The sequence below is a fragment of the Micromys minutus genome (assembly GCF_963924665.1).
Source record: "Micromys minutus genome assembly, chromosome: 22".
NCBI lineage: Eukaryota > Metazoa > Chordata > Mammalia > Rodentia > Muridae > Micromys > Micromys minutus.
In genome coordinates this window covers 763902-781275 of record NC_137957.1, presented here as the reverse complement: position 1 = coordinate 781275, position 17374 = coordinate 763902, and the positions used below count along the sequence as shown (strand labels likewise).

General features: G+C 53.5%; 1 protein-coding gene across 1 annotated transcript; it reads right to left on the bottom strand.

Annotated features, from left to right (window-relative positions):
• Positions 1-52: 52 nt before the first annotated feature.
• On the bottom strand, positions 53-10289 carry FZR1 (fizzy and cell division cycle 20 related 1). Its single transcript, XM_080934992.1, has 13 exons — positions 10137-10289; positions 4110-4212; positions 3870-3995; positions 3714-3777; positions 3475-3602; positions 3232-3314; positions 2956-3139; positions 2730-2795; positions 2159-2261; positions 1895-2079; positions 1250-1588; positions 772-864; positions 53-674 (listed from the first exon to the last, which is right to left on the bottom strand). The coding sequence occupies exons 2-13, from the start codon at positions 4176-4178 to the stop codon at positions 633-635; spliced, it is 1482 nt and encodes a 493-aa protein (XP_080791118.1). The 5' UTR covers positions 4179-4212; positions 10137-10289; the 3' UTR covers positions 53-632.
• Positions 10290-17374: the final 7085 nt, after the last annotated feature.

The following is a 17374-nucleotide window of genomic DNA, read 5'->3' as shown; positions in this document are numbered from 1 at the left end:
AACTATCAATCATATTTGGGACAAGACAAAACACACGAGACAGACCCCAAGGTGCCACGAATACATATATACACACGTGCACACACCATAGGCCACCACTGACACATTGGGGATCCCCAGGTGAGGAAGGGCAGTAAAAATGGGGTCTGAAGATGAAGGCCTGGGAAACTTAAAGGAGGCCAAGAGGTGAACAAGGCAGACAAAGCAGCTGGCTGGGGACAGGGCGAGGTGACACCCATGGGAAGAGGGGTCACAGGAGGTGTACACACAGACACAGGATGGCAACACAGTCAACACAATTAAGAGTGTCATAGGGTGAGGCCCCGTCACTGGGGTGGCTCTGGTCCATGGATCCCCAGGTGATGGGGTTTGATGGGAGTCAGTCTAATCAGCTGTGTCCAACATGGCCTGGGCAGTGGTGACAGGTAGCAAGTGTCCATCTGGCTGAGGTGAGGGTCCCCGTGTCCCCGTCCCAGACACTGGCTCCACAGCTCACAATGAGGCATTTAATGAGACTCGGGTCTCCAGCCCAGCTCCCGCCCCCCAGAAGACTCTGGGGTCGGCGGGTACAGCAGGGCCCATGCATGCCGGCTACTCCATCTCCGTCCGCGGTGTGCATCCCGCCTGCGGGTCTATCGGATCCGGGTGAAGAGGTTGAGCACAGACACCGATTCCTGGGGACAGGGGACACAAGTGACTGCAGGGCACTGCAAGAGAGCCCAGGGGCACCACAGCAGGTGGACAAGCGTGGACACCACCCAGCCGTGTTACCTTTGTAGAGCGTGTTTTGCTGAAGACGTTCCAGAACCGCAGGGTCTCATCTCCAGCCCCAGTGACGATGGCCTCTCCATCAGGGGACATGGCCTATAGAAGGGGCAGAAGGGCAGTTTCTCGGACCCAAGGCAGGTGCCAGGGGGCATGGACTCTGGCTGAGGGCACAGGGCACACAAGGGGCTGCTTGGCCTGATCCCTGGGTTCCCACACTTGGCAGGACACAGCCAAAGCCACCAGCAGGCAGGGGACACTGAAACTCCTGTTGTATGGAGGCCCTGTGCCCTGTGCAGTGAGGTCTGGTAGACAGGACTCCCCAATTCCCAAATCCTGGGTTGGTTACACACTGGTTTGTTAGCGGTGGCTTTGCTACTAAGACTAGCTGACAGGAAAGCTGGGGTGATGTTTCTTGACCCTCCCAGCAAGGCTTGCCACATAGAGCCTCAGGACACTGACAGCAACAGCGGCCAACACTTACCAGGTAGAGGACGCGATACGAGTGGCCAGTGAGCTTGGCCACCTGTGTAAGGGACGGGTACTTCCACACGAGGATCTGGTTCTGTGAGTAGCCATGTGTGCTGACCAACTCATTGGCGTGCTTGGACCAGGCCAGGTTGCACACTTGGGAGCCTGTGTCAATGCACTGCAGCGGCTGGCCTGTCAGAGTGTTCCAGAACCGGATGCAGCGGTCGGCCGTGCCACCACCCGATGCCAGCAGTCCGTGCTGGTGTGGTGACCAGGCGATAGCTTTTACTGCTGCCAGATGTTCTGTGTACTGCTGCACAGGGCTTAGACTTGAGTGGTTCCACACGAGCAGCTGCAGGGCAGGCCAGGACTGTGACAGAGGCCCACCCAGGAACCAGGGACACAAAGTAGGGACAACCCAGGGGCACACGCATACCTCCAGGCCAGCTCTAGGGACAAGGTCCTCAAGCTGACCCCAGAGTTATGAGTTTTCAATACCTGGGCCATGACCTCTATGCACCCCTTCCCTTGGGGGCATAAGGTCACACATCCTTGTCCCAAGTTCTAGCGGGAGCTTAAGTGACCCACACGGACAGGCAGCTGGCCTCCCAGGGCAGCATGCTGGCCCCCAGGGGAGCACAGGGTGACGCAGCCATACCTTGTTGTCATTGCCCCCGGAGGCAAGTAGCTGGTGGTCTGTGGACCACTTCAGGCCACACACTTCCTGCCGGTGGCCCTGCAGCCGCCGCTCTGACTGCAGGGGTGGTGTGCGGATGTCCCGTTGAAGGATCATGCGGTCACGGCTACCAGATGACAGCTGGTCAGCATTCCAAGCCAGCGCCCCTACGGGGTGGTAGCAGGTGAGCCTTGGCCTGCTCCAAGGATGTGGCCCAAGGACGCGCTGGGCAGGCCAGGTCCTTACCCACGCGTGCTGTGTGGCCCTCCAGCATGGACAGCTTCTTCCCAGCAGCAGCATCCCAGATCTGCACGAAGCCCTTGTGTGTGCCAACTGCGACCAGGTTCCCCTAGGTGACGGTGTGGCCATCAGGTGGGCGTGGTATGAGAAGCCCACCCATCCCATCCTCCAGAGACTCAGGGCTACCTCTATAAGCTCATTTTGTTGTTTTGCTTTTTAAAACAAGGGCTTATTCCATATTCCAGGCTAGCCACACACTCAAAATATAGCCCAGGCTGACCTCAAACTAAGTGCAATCCTCCAGCCTCAGAATCTGGAGTATTGGGGTTATAGGCTGCCTCTACAAACTGCTTTGCTTAAACTTTCCTCAGTGTTTTCTAAGAGTCCCCTGGGCCACAGAAGTGACAGTCTGTCACCACCCGGACACCACGGCTCCAGCACGAGCACTTTCTTCCTAGCAGCATAGTCTCCAAAAGAAGGCTGAGGCGTGGCTAGAAGGTGTGCACCTGGGTGGTACTAGGGAAGTACCCTACTTCCTCATCTGTGAGGGGGGGGACACAAGGCCCTCTACACTCACCCGCTCAGACCAGCCCACAGAAGTCACTGAGTCCCCTTCTACAGAGAGGTCACAGAGCCGGGTCACCTGTTGGCAGGAGGTTAGAGTGAAGGGCAGATGGGCCACACCCTCTTTTGCCCTCTGTGCCCCTCCCTTCTGGGTATCTCCTCCCCCAACAAAGGTTGGGCCTGGGTTACACTGGCTGAGGTCAGACCCCCCATGGAGGAACACGGGTGTTGGGCGCCACCTGGCTGGTGCATGCACTCCACAGGTACACGCAGGTGCCCAGCCCCACACTGAGCACGTTGAGGGAGGACCAGTCCACCAGGTTGAGGTAGAAGTCGTCCTGAAGCTCTGGCGCATCCAGCACCTTGAAGGGAATCTTGGAGATCTTGCGTGTGGGCTTCCGTGGCGACCGAAGCAGCTTCTGACTGCAATGCCATAGGCCACTGAGTGCTGCTGCCCTAGACCCCCATGTCCCCACCACCTGCCCGAGGATACTTGGGGACCCAGCCTGGTTTACCTTTTGTTGCTAACGGGGGACAAAGAGTATGGGGACACGTCGTTGCCATCATCAGGACTCGAGCGCTTGCTGCTGAGGGAATACTGGGGGCAGGACACTAGGTTGAGTGGTTTCTGTGGCCTTATGACTTGGGGAACCATGAGCACCCCAAAGCTGACACAGACCGGTTAAAAGCCACAGAAGGGACAAAGCAGGTCCCACAGCGCCCCAGCCTTGCAGGCCACTGGCTGCTGCCTGGCTCACCGTAAAGAGCCCCTTGTGCTCCGGTGTGGACGGCTGCAGCCGCCGGTCCTCCGTCTGCGGGTCCTGAACCTTCTCGATGCCGGCGCCCAGCAGCTCATTCTTCAACAGTGCGGAGTACGCCAGGCCATCTGCAAGGGTGGGATGGGCGTGTCTGTGGCTGGGATCTGCAGAGATGGGGCTTGGGGAAGGCCAGACTAGCTGCTAGGGGTTTGTGGCAAAGAGTAAGGCCCACCCCTCACCTTTGCCATTGTCGGAGGTGGCGTCCTTGGCTTTTCGGTTCTGGCTGGGGGACTTCTCGTTTTCCTATGGGAGAGGAGCCAGTGAGAGAGAGGACATCAAAATGTGAGGCTATGCCCTTCTCAGGGCAGCAGGTCCATACCCTGCCTGGTACTCACATTGATCCGGTGGAAGTTTACACTCCAGTTGGCCCCAGCCCGTGAGGGGATAAAGCGGTCACCGTGCTTGCTGGGCGAGGACACTGGGGAGTTGGCTGGTGTCAGGGTTCTCCGAATTTCTGAAACCTGTGGGGGGTTTGGGATTCAGTGTGGATGACTTTCAAGTGGCCAGCCCACCCCTATGGACCGGACCAGGATCTACATGTGATGATCCTTAACAAAATGGCTGCTGTCACTCACACATGGCACCGTGTTCTCATTTTGGATGATGATCTGTCGCAGGAGCCTTCGCTCATAGTCCTGGTCCATGGTGGGCGGGGCGGGGCCCGCAGTCGAGGCTAGCCTGTAGGTGGGCAGAAGCACAAGACCATCCAGGACTCTGGGAAACAATGGGGGAGGCCAGGCTGGGCTTTTTTTTGTAAATCTTTTGTTGTTTTAAGGCGGGGTTTTCTCTGTGTAACCCTGGCTGGCCTTGAACTCACACATCTGTCTCTGCCTCCAGAGTGCTGGGTTAAACCACTACTGCCTGACTTATGAATCTAATTTTTGAGACAAGGTTTCATGCAGCTCAGGCTGGTCTCCAACCCTATGTGTAGCCAAGGATGTCCTGCCTTAGGTATGTCACTGTATCCAGGGATCATATTCCAGGAGCCAGGGACTCAGCATCCCGTAGCCTTCGGAGAGGGTGATGTGCCCTGCAGAGGGGTGTTGGTGGGTGGGTAGTGGGCTCCATCCTAGTTCTGACACTTTATCAGTCATAGGTCAGCCCATCATGCTGTGTGTGGTGCGGCTCAGAACCTAGAGGGAGGTGGGGGCTGTGCCTAGGCAGGACTGAAGGGGGCTGGGGACTCTTTCAGCAACAGCAACTGTGACCCATGACCTTTGGTGCTCATGTAGACCACTTACACTTGAGATGGGAGGGGCAAGGCCAGCCACAGCAGAGCCCATAGCCAGTGCTTTGCCAGGCTCAGCAGGCTGCAGGCCATTGTTTGGTAGCCACAGGACAGCACACGGTACCCAGGACAGGGTTCCAGGGCTTCCTCTTCCTCCCACTCTCCTACCTGCCCCCCACACCATGCAGCACGTGTGCGCGCACACATCCCACCACCACAGACCCCTCTGGCATGAGCTGTGTACTCCCCTCTACCCAAGGTTGAGCACACTGACTATAGAGAAGCAGATGGGCTCCAGCATCCCTTCTTTAGAACATTCCTTTCCCGCACTGAAGCTTCTACTCACTGACCTTCTCCGGCCCCAGTCGCTTCAACCCTCAAAGAATTAGGTGGCCCAAGAATTGCAGTCCCAGATGTTCATACACCGGTAGCTGATGGACACACAGCAGGTCCATCTACACGCACTAACGTGACCTCGGGAACATCATGCTCAGTGAGAACCAAGACACACAAATGCCCAAAGTGTGGGCTCCATGACAGGGACCGTGCCACCGCTCTACCCACCCACTGTGGAGAGGCTCTCACTTCGTACCTCAGCTCCCCCTGCCCTTGGAGGATCACAAGTTCAAGTCCATCCTCAGGTACACTAGCTGAAGGCCACTAAAAGGCTGGGAAGCTGTTTGGATGTGTCACCTTGCCACCGTGAGAAACTGACCAGGAGGACAGAGCCTTCAGGAAGACTGGGTCCCACACCCTCCGATGTGTGCAGTCAGTCTCCTCCAGGCCCTCCCTCTGCTGTGTCACAGGATGCTGAGGCACCTAACAGTGCTCAGTACCCAGCTGAGCCCAAGCACACTCGGGAGTGATGAGCCATCAGTGTGCAAGTGAGAAACAGGACACAGGAAGGCCCTCCGACTCCTGCCGCCAGGAAGCTCCCCAGCTCATCTGGCCTTTAACCGCTGGTCACACCCTCTAGGGTCCACAGATCTTGAAAAATGGGTTGAAAAACTGGTCTCCACAGCTTGTGTTTCAAGGAACTAAAGGAGAGCCCCCACTTGAAGCTATGTGTGGGGACTCAGGGTGTTGTGTTGTGGTCTCAGGGCCATGTTACTTTCTGTGGGGCTTGGAGGGATGCTGAGCTGCATTCCTGACATCCACCCACTCCACATCATGAGTTCCCTGAGTCCCAGCAGGCATGTATGTTCCCAGAATCAGGAACACTCCCAGTGAGGGCAGCAGAGACTGCTTAAGACACCCCAGTGTTGGCGGTCAACTGCCCCTGACACCCTGGCACCACCCCCACCCACGCTCACAGCAAAGCACTGGCCTCTTCACCCCATTCTTCCCTGTCACAGTTGGCTACGGGAGACCAGGTGGGGACGTGGTCTGGGCTGTGGAGCTGAGCCATGCTGAGAGCCCAGGGCAGAGCTGTGTGTGTGGACTCTGTGGTCAGCTCCTGTAGCACTGCCCATCCGGGGATCCTCTCCCATGTGTGACCTTAGATCAGATGTCCCACAGAATTTATTGTTGACATGGACATGGGCCTGTAGTCCCCCATATCCTAGGTGTCAAAGGAAGGGACTTCCCAGTTACACAGACCCTCCAAGCTACCTTCCAGCCATGGACACTAGCAGAGGGAGATCCTGACAGCTCCCATCAGCCAGGGACCCCAGGCTGAACAAGTCACCTAATTCAGCCTGGGCCCAGGATGCAAGAACACCCAGAGTATACATGCATACACCCATGCACTCCTTTATCAAGAGGTCACCCTATCCCAGCCAGGCAGGCCACAGGTGACCATCACATCCTTTAGAGCTGGCCCACTGGGTTCTCCTGCCCCAGCCTGTCTCCATGTGACCAGGGCATCACTCAAGTGTGCCACCTGTGTGTGAAAGCCTTGCACACTACGTCCCCAGGGTCCTTATGGCAGGCACAAGGACCAGGCTGCTCTCTGTGGTGTCCTGGGTCCTGCCGCTGCGCTAGGGACAAAATGGAAAGGAACAACTCACCAAGTCACTATGTGTTGTCCCGTCTTTATGTTACCACGCTGGGAGTGGCACTACTGGACGGGAGGGAGGTGGCTTAGCTACAACTCAGGACAGAGCCAATGGTCCCCAACCTCCAAAGATATGGACCAGGGACACCATGGCAAGAAGCTTCTAGATCAGGTCAGAAGCAGGTTCCTAGGCTGGGCTCATGCCCAGCAGAGTGAACTAGAACTAGATACTGGTGATGGCCACACCATCCCGTGAACACACGAAAACCACAACTGTCAGTTTTAATAAAATCTGGGTGTGCGAATGTTACCTGCATTAAGCAGATGAAAATCTAAAATTAAATTAATAAAAATCAACTTTACTAAAGGGTGGTGAAGACAGAGAGTCCCAGACAGGCACTAGGACAGCAGCTAATTCCTCAAAGTCTTTGTAGGGCCAAGCACACCTGCCACCTGGCAAGTGGGAAGCTGAGGCAGGAGGATTATTGAATGTTTCAGGCTGCCTGAGCTGGAGTGATACTGTGGTTAGCAATAAGCCCAGAGAAACTGGCCTGAACCGCAGCCCAGGGACCCCGGAGGTAGATGGAGAGAATTCACTTCTGCAGGCTCCCTCTGACGCATGCATGCACACAGAGACAAGTGGATGCAGACACAGTGCTGAGTCAGCACTCGCTGCTTCGGTAAAGGACCATCTCTAAGACCAGCTCCGGAGCATCCAACATCCTCTCTGGCCTCTGGCTTCTACACACAGACACAGACATACACAAACACATTAGAAATAAATCTTAAAAAAAAAAAAAAAAAAAAAAAAAAAAAAAAAAAAAACCCTAGAAGTTGGGCGGTGTTGATGCATGCTTTTGATCTTGGGAGGCAGAGGCAGGCGACCTCTGCTGAGTTGGAGGCCAACCTGGCCTTACAGAGTGAGTTCCAGGACAGCCAGGGCTACAGAGAAACCCTGTCTCAAAACAAATTAACCAGCCAAAAATTTACAACTTTGGGGTGTGGGGCCACAGACTGCACCTAATAGCCAAAAGGAGGAAGCAAGGCCAAGTGTCAGATAGAAGACTGAGGCAGGGGAATGTTGTCTTGGTCCCTGGCTGTGGGGCAGGAACCTACCACAAGGGAACAGTAGAAGCTCAGGACTGCTCCCCACATAGCACTCAGGGGTCCCAGGACACAGACCAGGCACTCCTGGGATTTGCCAGTCTCTACAATTCCAAGCGTGCGCACATACACATGTGGGTGCACCCACATACACACACAAATGGCTGAAGAGATGGCTCAGTGTTAGAGACCATGTGCCAGGAGCCCAGGTTTGCTTCCCAGCACCCATACTAAGTGACTCAAAACAACCTGCCACTCCAGATGTAGAACACAGGAGCCCCTTGGGTTTCTATGGGCACTGCCTGCCCGTGGCAAACATACAGACAGATACACATATACATAAAAACAAACACAACTTAGGGCTGGAGAGATGGCTCAGTGGTTAGAGCACTGACTGCTCTTCCAGGGGTCCTGAGTTCAATTCCCAGCACCTACACAGCAGCTCAGGACTGTCTTTAACTTCACTTCCAAGGGACCTGACACCCACTTCCAGTCTTTAACAGCATGAAACACAAACATGCATGAAAAATACACATACACTAAAATAACAAGCAAAAAAGACATATACACATTTTTGTTTTGTTTTTCGAGACAAGAGTTTCTCTGTGTAGCCCTGGCTCTCCTGGGACTCACTCTGTATCCCAGGCTGGCCTTGAACACAGAGATCTGCCTGCCTCTGCCTCAACATAAACCACTACTGCCCAGCACCCACATACATTTTTAAAAACAAAATTTAAAGGTAAAGAAAGCTGTGAGTGTGGTTGGGGGTGGAGCTCCTACCTAGAATCTCCCAGTGAGGGGCAGGGGTGTGGTTCATTCATGTCCTCTCTCTTCTAAATGTGTGCAAAGGCCTTAGGTCCCATGCCCAGAACAAGGAAATAAAACACACCAAGACTCCTTGCAGTCACGCTTAGCTCCTGACCCTCTATCAAAAAGAAGGAAGCAAAGAGAAGACACCCTTGAATAAGCTAGTGATCCACAAGTCATAGGCTAAATTCCTCAAGTACCAAATCCACACCTGAGAACTCCATTAATATTTACAACACATGCCACCCCAGCCCCATGAGCGCCAGAGCCACCAAACTCCCTTTCTTTCCATGCCCTGATCCCCAGAACCAGAGGTGGTGTCTGTTCTGGGCGAATTTGCACTGGGGAGTCACACTCATTCCAATGGCTGGAAGGAGCTAGGATTGGGACTCAGCAGCCAGAGGAATGAGGTCACCTCTCACACAGGATGGGTGGGGGGCATCCTTGCCACCAGGTGCTCTCAGCTAGGAGTGAACTGAAGAAGGTAATAACTCTACAGGGGTTGGTGTCAGGCTTACAGCTGGAGACAAATTAAGTTGGTGAGGTGATCTGAGGGCTTTGTAGGGGACAATGGCTTTGTGTCAGGGACAGAGGATGGACGGACCTGGACTTGCATTTGGAGACAGAATGGAGATTCAGATCTGAGAGGGCATGTGGTGGGTTTGGGGACACAGAATATCTGTGGTTTGTGGCCACGTCTCCCCTGAGATGAGACACCCTGAACCACTGGGTGTTACATGGCAAAGTTAGTCCATTATCCTTTCCACTGGGGGACTGCCAGATGTGAATTTTCTGGGCTCTGGAGGTTGACTCAGATCCTAGTTTGGATGCAGGGAGCATCTGAGGCAGCAGGATTTACATTTGGAAGTCAACAGGGTGCAGATGAATGGCTTGCAGTGTAGTCTCGAGTGATCAGCATGGAGAAGTCCCTAAATTTGGAGGTATATAGCTCAAAAGAACAGAGAGCGCTGATGGCTGAGGTCACTGGGGACAGACTGCTCTGGGATCTGATTCAGGACCTCATCTCCACTGTGTGGTTTTGGTAGAAGTCGTAAAGGGTAGCCTGGATTTGGGGGTGCAAGGAGCCTGACCTAGGGTCCTGAGTAGCAACATGTGGAGTGCCATGGATTTGGACACTGCTGTGCTCAGAACATGGCTCTGGGGATGACTGCTGTGATGGACAGGGTGAGGTCAAGGCGAGGGGTTGAGGTGACGCAGGGCCTCTTCTGGGAGGTGGGTTTGCATTCTGGGGTTCGGAGGAGCAGCATGGGTGGTGCCCTGGATTCGAGGGGAGCACGGCTCAGAGCAGAGCTCTGGGGGCGGTGGACTCTGACAGACTCGAGAGCTGGCGGGGTCGGGGCCCGAGCTGGAGGTCGCTGGGATGGATTCAGGGTCAGGCGGCACTGGAGCCCTGAGAAGGAAGGGGTCGGCTGGGGGGGCGGGTCCCCGAGTCACCCGTGTCCTCACCTGCCTCTGTCCGGTCGCCAGCCGGCTCCCGCCGGTTCCCGCCGGTCCCAGGAACACGCCGCGCCCGTTCGAGGCCCCGCCGCCGCTGCTCACGGGAATCCCCCGGCCTCCGCGGTCGCTAATATGGCGGCACTCAGCGGCAACCCGACTCCCTCCCCCAGTCCGTCCCGCAGGCCGCGCGCGTGCCCGCGACCTGCCCCGCCGCCCAGCGCATCACCGCGCCTATGCCACGCCCCCTAGGCCCTCCCCCCAACGCCGCCATAGTTTTCTGTGAGCAAGCCACGCCCTCAGCCACGCTCACCGCCTTACTACGCACGGCTCTCCCCGCCAATCTCCTGTGCCCTGAACGGAAGCCACGCCCCTAGAGTTTCCAACGCCTCTCCTGGGACACGCCCCCGCCCCGCCTCTGCTCCTGTTCCTTAAGGACACGCCCACCCTGCGCCGTGCTCGCGCCCACCCGGTACAACTGCGCCTGCGCGCCCCAGCGCGGAGCAGCTCGGGAGTGTGGGACGGCTTTCAGGATTTAAATCAATACAGGAAGCGAGGCGGCGCTCGTTGCCCGGGGCTACCGTGGTCGGAAGAGCAGTCAGGGAAGCTGGAGACCAAGGCTGGAATGGGGGCTCCGAAGAAGGCGTGGCTCCTGTTTGGGGAAGAAATGGGGCGCGTTTCCCTGAAGCTTTGATTCACTCAACAGTCAGGTGACTACCCCACGAATGGCGTCCAGCGCGTGGACGCTGCTGGTTACTCACTGCATTTATTGTTTTAATTTTTCGAAATACCCCTCTCTCTAGCCAGGCTCGCCTCGAGCTGGAAGCAATCCACCAGCCTCAACTTCCGCATTGTTAGAATGACTGTAAGACACTCCCGGCCTCAAAAAATATTTACCGTGACCCCGAATGCGCCCAGGATCCCAGATGATGACAGCTGGAAACAATCCTCACAAGGGTCCTGGTTCAAAACAATATATGTTGGGCCCATAGGGATGGTTCAAAAGGTAGAGTGATTGCAGCTAAGTCAACTGAGTTCAATATCCAGAGACACTTAGTAGAGGACGAAAACCAACTGCAAAGTGTAACTGACCATCCCACGGGCACACACCTGTGCCAGCCCCTGGCTAAATGACACACTAGACAAATAGGGTTGTTTGGTTACTGTTTTTGTTGTTTGGGGTTCTTTTTGGTTTTTCCAATTAGGGCCCCTCGGTGTAGCCCTGTCTGTCCTAGAACTTGCTCAGTAGATGTCCGCCTGCCTCTACCTCCAAAGAGCTGGGACCAAAAGCGTGCACCACCACAGACAGGCACAAATAGAACTTTTTAAAAAATCAAATACATATAGGGCAAAGGTTGAGCTTTGGACTGAGCTCAGTGGACAAAGCAGGAAGGAGTTGTCCAAAGGACCTCTGGTGTTCAGCACACACAGAAATCTCAGTCTCAGATTTCTGTGGCTGAGCACTCTTCCTCTGGGATCCACTCCCAAATATACTATACTGCAAAGCTTTGGGGGAAGTTGAGCCATTCTCCTTACCAGGCAGGTTGTGATAGACATAGTCGAAGCAAGAAAGGGGCTGGCAGCTGTTCAGAGACCGAAATGGAACAGTCAAGACTCAAGACCAGGCCACTGCAAGTGCAGCCACCTACTCAGAACCTTCTACAGGAACGTGGATGGCCCTTTATGCACAATCCAGTGCCCATTCTCTGGAGAAGGGAGCAAGCCCAGTTCCTGCAGTGGAATATAACACAGCCATGAAAAAGGCCAGGGATCTAATGGGTTATGAAGTAGAGGGACAGACACAGAGTGTCTGACTCTGACAGGAAATGTCCAGAGAGGGGAAGTAGAGTCATGGGTGCCAGAGACTGGAGGAGGTTCAGGTGAGAACTTCATGTGTTCAGGGAGAACCTGGCTCATCAAGGAGCTGGAAAAGGTGCTTTCTGCTGAGCCTGAAGTGTTGAAGTCGGGCTCCTGGTCCACGTGGAGGAGGGAGAAAGGACTCCTTTTCAGTTGTCCTCCACAGGAGTGTTTGCCTGACATAGACAAGGCGGACGCTCAGCACCCACCAAACAAAAAAAGTTAAAATGCACTTATAGGCCAGGTCTGGATCCTAACCTGGCACATACCACCCTCTACACCATTAACCCTGCACAAACCAGGCAGTGTGGATCGCGGGTCATCCCACACTTGGGTGTAGAGTCAGGAGGATCAGGAGCTCCATAAGGGCTGGATCGATGGCTATGGGATTATGTAGCATCTTTTCTTAAAAGTCACAGAGCACCAATGTTGTTAAAAGATGGCGTCCCAAGGTTCAGCACCAATGTTAGGAAAAGGATGAAGAGAGTGGGGGGATATGGCCCCTGGAGGTGGTGGGGCGAGGCCTGGGGGCAAGGGAGATGCCTCTAGAGGCCCATGTTGGGAATCCCTTCCCCCTGAGGGACCAGCCACACTACTGTATAGTACAGAATAGAGTTTCTTCAGGTCATGGGAGAGTTAAGAGGGTGGTAGAGGCAGGGGGGTGGAAGAGGAGTAGAGGCTGGCCATGAGCACGTGACGGGAGGGGGGAAGGGGAAGAGAAGGGATAAGGGGGAGAGAGCAAGGTTTCAAGAGTGCAAAGGCAAGAGAGAACAAGAGAGAGGAGGGGGCAAGCAGCCCCTTTTATAGTGGCAGGTCACTGGGGCGGAGCGTACCTGGCTATTGCCAGGTAACTGAAGGGTGGGGTTCACAGAATCCCAACATTCCCCTGTTTTGGTTTAATTAAAAAAAGAAAGATGGTGGACCAGGAATAAGGTTGTTGTGATCCCTGACTGCTTCATGCTTGTTTTGGGGTGCCGTTTCTAGAGAGTCTAGAAAAGTGGGAGTGGGGATGTTTGTCCAGTCTTAAGAGTTGGCTGTTCCCTTGTTGTCCAGGGTCTGTGGAACCATCTGAAGATAGGTCAGAGGAACAGGTCCAGTAGAAGCGTCTGTAGGTTGCTTCTGTGGAGCTGTTCTGGATGTAATGAGCGCCTGGACTTGACAAGATGCTGGAACACACACGTGTGTACATTATAGGTAGAGACTAAGTACACATGGAGGAAAGAAAAATTTTGCAGGAGCGGTCCTAATGCTGCCATTCCTTCCCTTTTCTTACCATAAAAAGGAGAAAAGGGAGGGGGAGGCCAATGGTAAAAGGGGAATAGCAGTGGCGAGAGTCTCATTGGCTACTTCCTGCTGTCTTGGGGCATTGTAGGGGGTGCAGCTGGCTTTCACCATCAGGGTCTGCCTGGCAAATGTTCACATCAGGCTCCTCTGTGGACAGTGGCTGGTAATCCTGTAACAGGAACTAATTAATAGTTTGATTAGAATGTTTTTGTATCTATCGTTAAAGGAATGTAGAAACAAGATTGATAAGACAGGAAGCAAATTTCTACAGAACGTGTCCTGGTTGACTTAAAACAGTTTGCCAAGCCATGAAGAGGGATCGAGGAGAGGTGTGGGGTCATGGCAACACCAGAGTCAGGGCATCTGATGAAGGGTGAGGTAAGGTTGTTAGGCAACAACACTGGGGAGGCTGTAAGTGGCAATTGTGAGTTTGTTCCAGAGGGAACACATAGCCAGCAGTCTTTAAAACGGCCAGGTTGGGTGACATCAATTGAGATTATTTTTTCTGAATGTTGATAGTACTTACTGGGGACCCTGGTTGATTTTTACAGTAGAGCTTACCAACAACTTCTGTCTCCCACCTGGGATCCCATGGATCTTTTATGTGGAAAAAGAGCTGTAGGTGTCTGGAGAATCACCTTAAAAGGGTCCTGGTAGTGTCTAGTGATTGGATGACCACAGGGGAATGATGTTTAGCAACAGAGGGGTTCTGGACATCCCATACTCGGGGGTCTACCTGAGAGCTGGTAAAGGAAACATGTTCGTGTTAGTTGGCTGACTGGCCAGGAGAAGAAGCAGAGGGATTGCTGGCGAGCTTGGGTTCAGGCGAATGGGGGGAGCAAAGGAAACAGAGGCTCCCAACTTAGGTAGAAGATCTCTTTCCCAATAAGGGGACAGGACATGTTGGCACTACCAAGAAGGAATGACTGAGAGGTACACCCCTAAAAATGTAAGTAAGTGGTGGGGTCTGGTGAGGAAGGTGAGGTTGTCCTCCTAGCCGACAAGACAATAGGAAAATGGGAGAGAGAAGTGGGTCCCCAAAACTCCGTCAGAACCGAGTAAGTGGCCCCAGTGTCCAAGGGGAAGGAGATGGGCTGCTCACATACCATGAGAGCTACCCGTGGCTCCCTGTTCGTGATGGCAGTGGTCAGGTCAAGGGAGCCTGGGCCTCTTCAGTTGTCCATAGCCAAGCCTAGAAGGCTGGAGGGTTATTTGGTCGTGATGTCCCTCTGTCCTGCGTGTCACAGGGCAATCGACAGCCCAATGTTCCTCAGGATTGTACTTAGGACATGGCTCCTTGGCTTGTGAGGGCTGGAGCAAGCTTTTACCCAATGACCTATTGACTACATCTGTAGCAGGGGCCCGGTGGTGTAGCAGTGGCTGGGGCTGGTCGGAAGGCCTTTGCCAGCATATGGTATTTTTGTGTGCGAGCCTTTTTATCTTTCCCTTGGTACACTTTAAAGGCCAGCACCAAGACTTTTGACTGTGGAGTTAGGGGTCCCCCTCTCTAGCTTTTTAAGCTCCTCTCTTATTTCAGGGTAGCTCTGGGAAAAGAAAAAGGTCATTAGGAGTTGTTTACCTTCCGGTTTTCAGGGTCTAAGTTAGTGTACTGTAATAGGGCCTTCGTTACGCACCTGTACTCTAGATCACTAGCAAGGGAGTGCAGTTTATCGTTTTCTGTTTTGCTGTAAGTTAAACCAAAGCATCCCAGGAAATAGAGACAGATAGTGGCAAAGACAAGCCTATGGGTGAGGTAGGGACATCAGCAACGGGGCTACACTTGGAGGCGGTGCTCCAGAATGAGAGAGGCTTAGCCAGGCTGGGCCTGGCATCAGTAAAAGGCAGTGGGGGGTCCCAAGGCCAAAGTCCTAGAATGAGAGTCAGTAAAAACATCTGTGGGGGGGGGGCTTCAAGCTCAGGAACTCTTCCCTGGGACCAACAATGTGGGGAGGGAGCTTACCAGGTCTCCGAAGCTTGGGCTAGTGAGCATTGGGATTCGAACCTGTAGTTTTTGCAGAGGACTTGGGTTCAACTCGCGGCAGCTGTGTGGTGACTCACAACCATTCACAACTCCACAGGAATCTGATGCCCTTTCTGGCTTCTCATGATACTGCACAAATGTGTTCCACACACACATGCAGACACATACACACCAGCCCTTCAAAAGAGAACAAAGAACAAAATCTGAAAGGCTACTTACTTTGATGATGTAGCGAGGTTTATTAATCTATTTCTTTGTTAAATTTTATTATTGAGCTTGATAACTGATGGGTCTGGAGAATACAGAAGTGGATGGTGATGGAGAAGCCTGCACCAGCCTGCTAGGAGTGCATAGACGATGTCCCCATGCAGCGACTTACAGAGCACTCACAGGCCCCTGCTCCGGCCCTGGGGTGCCTGGAACCTGAGCAGGCTGACTTAAGTAAATGCATAGCTACAGGTCAGCCTGTCTGGGCTGCAGAGGGGCACAGCCCTACTCCACTTGGCTCTGTTATCAAAACATAAGTAGATGAAAAAATTTATAAAATTTGGAGGTGTGGGCAGTGGCATAGTGGTAACATGCTTGCCCTTCAAACATGAGACAGGAGTTCAGTCATGGCGGGTGAGATGACTGAACAGGCACAGTGCTTGCCACCAGGCTAAGGGACAGTTTGATTCTCAGAGTACATAGTGGAAGGATGACTGACTTCTGTACATGGCACCTTGGCAAACAGCTAATCTCCGTGACACAGGCTTGTGATCCCACAGCAAGGGCTCTGAGCAGGAAGAGACATAGGGTTAGTTTCTACAACAAAACCCCCATTTTCTTTTGTTTGTTTTGTTTTCAAGACAGGGTTTACTGTTCTTAGGCCTGGCTGTCCTGGATTCTTGTTGTAAACCTGGCTGGCCTCAAAATTAGATATCCACCTGCCTCTGCCTCCAGAGTGCAGGGATTAAAGGTGGTACCTCCACTGCCAGGCTAACAAAACCCAGTCTTGTACTTTCAAAGATGAGGGGTGCACAAATTAATCATTGCGAAGCAGCAGTAGCTGGTGAAACAGGAAAGCTCCTCTAGGGGAGGTGGGCACAGCCTCGCAGACGCTCCACTTGTAACCATCTTGGAAAAGGCCCTGAAGGGAAGTGATAGCCTGTGGATCCTGGGCAGTGTTTTCTGGTATCAGTTCCTCCCAGGGCGGCCTTGGCAGCACGCCAAGCTCTGGCCCAACACCAGCCTCATTCTGAATTCATATCTGCTTCCTGCACCCATTGACTGGCATCACCAGATCCTGAAGCTTCATGTAAACATGTATTGGAGCTGTGCCCTGTGGCAAGCTGGGGAGGGTGGCAGTGCCAGCGGCTATCTGCAGCCACGCTTGTCACTCAACCTGTGGCTCACCTAGTGGAGCAGGGGTGCAGGCCAGGGCCAGTGTGTTCCTGGCATCCTCCTGCCTCCACACACACCACCACAACTTTCAGAGCCCACAAGGTGTGCACAGACAGTGTAGTCTGTGGTCCCAGAACTCAGGAGGCAGTGTCTTATGTTGGAGGCTAGCCCTGGGCTGCAAAGCAAGATGCTAGTCTCAAAAACAAACATCTGGAGAGGAAATCCAACCAAGACAGCAAAAGGTACATCTGGGCCCCTCAGTATTAGCTCCATTGTTTTCCCACCCACACTGCTTGCCAGTGAAGGACCTGACTGGTAAAGAGCTGCTTCACAGAGCAGATATGATTGACACTAGTATTTAAGGCAGATTTGCACTGTACAGTCCTGGCCTCGAACTCACCCACCTGCCTTTGCCTCCTGAGTGCTTGGGATGTAAAGATGTGAGGTAGTGTACCATTTATAAAATGCTTTTAAAAATTCATTTCCAGTCTAATGTTAATTTTACTTTGAATTTTTTGGCATATACATTGTGTATATGGGGGCTGGGGAGATGGCTCAGTGGTTAAGAGCACTGACTACTACTCTTCCAGAGGTTCCGAGTTCAACTCCCAGCAACCACGTGGTGGCTGACAACCATTTGTAATGAAATCTGATGCCCTCTTCTGGTGTGTCTGAAGACAGCAGCAGTGTACTTTTATATCATCTTTTTAAAAAAAGTAATGAACTTCATGACATTTCCACACAC

Excerpts from the sequence above, each read along its gene's own strand:
- FZR1 (XM_080934992.1), bottom strand. The coding sequence starts at position 4,178 with ATGGACCAGGACTATGAGCGAAGGCTCCTGCGACAGATCATCATCCAA. Across the intron at positions 2,262-2,729 it reads CTGTGGGCTGGTCTGAGCGG|GGGAACCTGGTCGCAGTTGG; the intron begins GTGAGTGTAGAG and ends ACCGTCACCTAG. Across the intron at positions 1,589-1,894 it reads CCGGGGGCAATGACAACAAG|CTGCTCGTGTGGAACCACTC; the intron begins GTATGGCTGCGT and ends CCTGCCCTGCAG.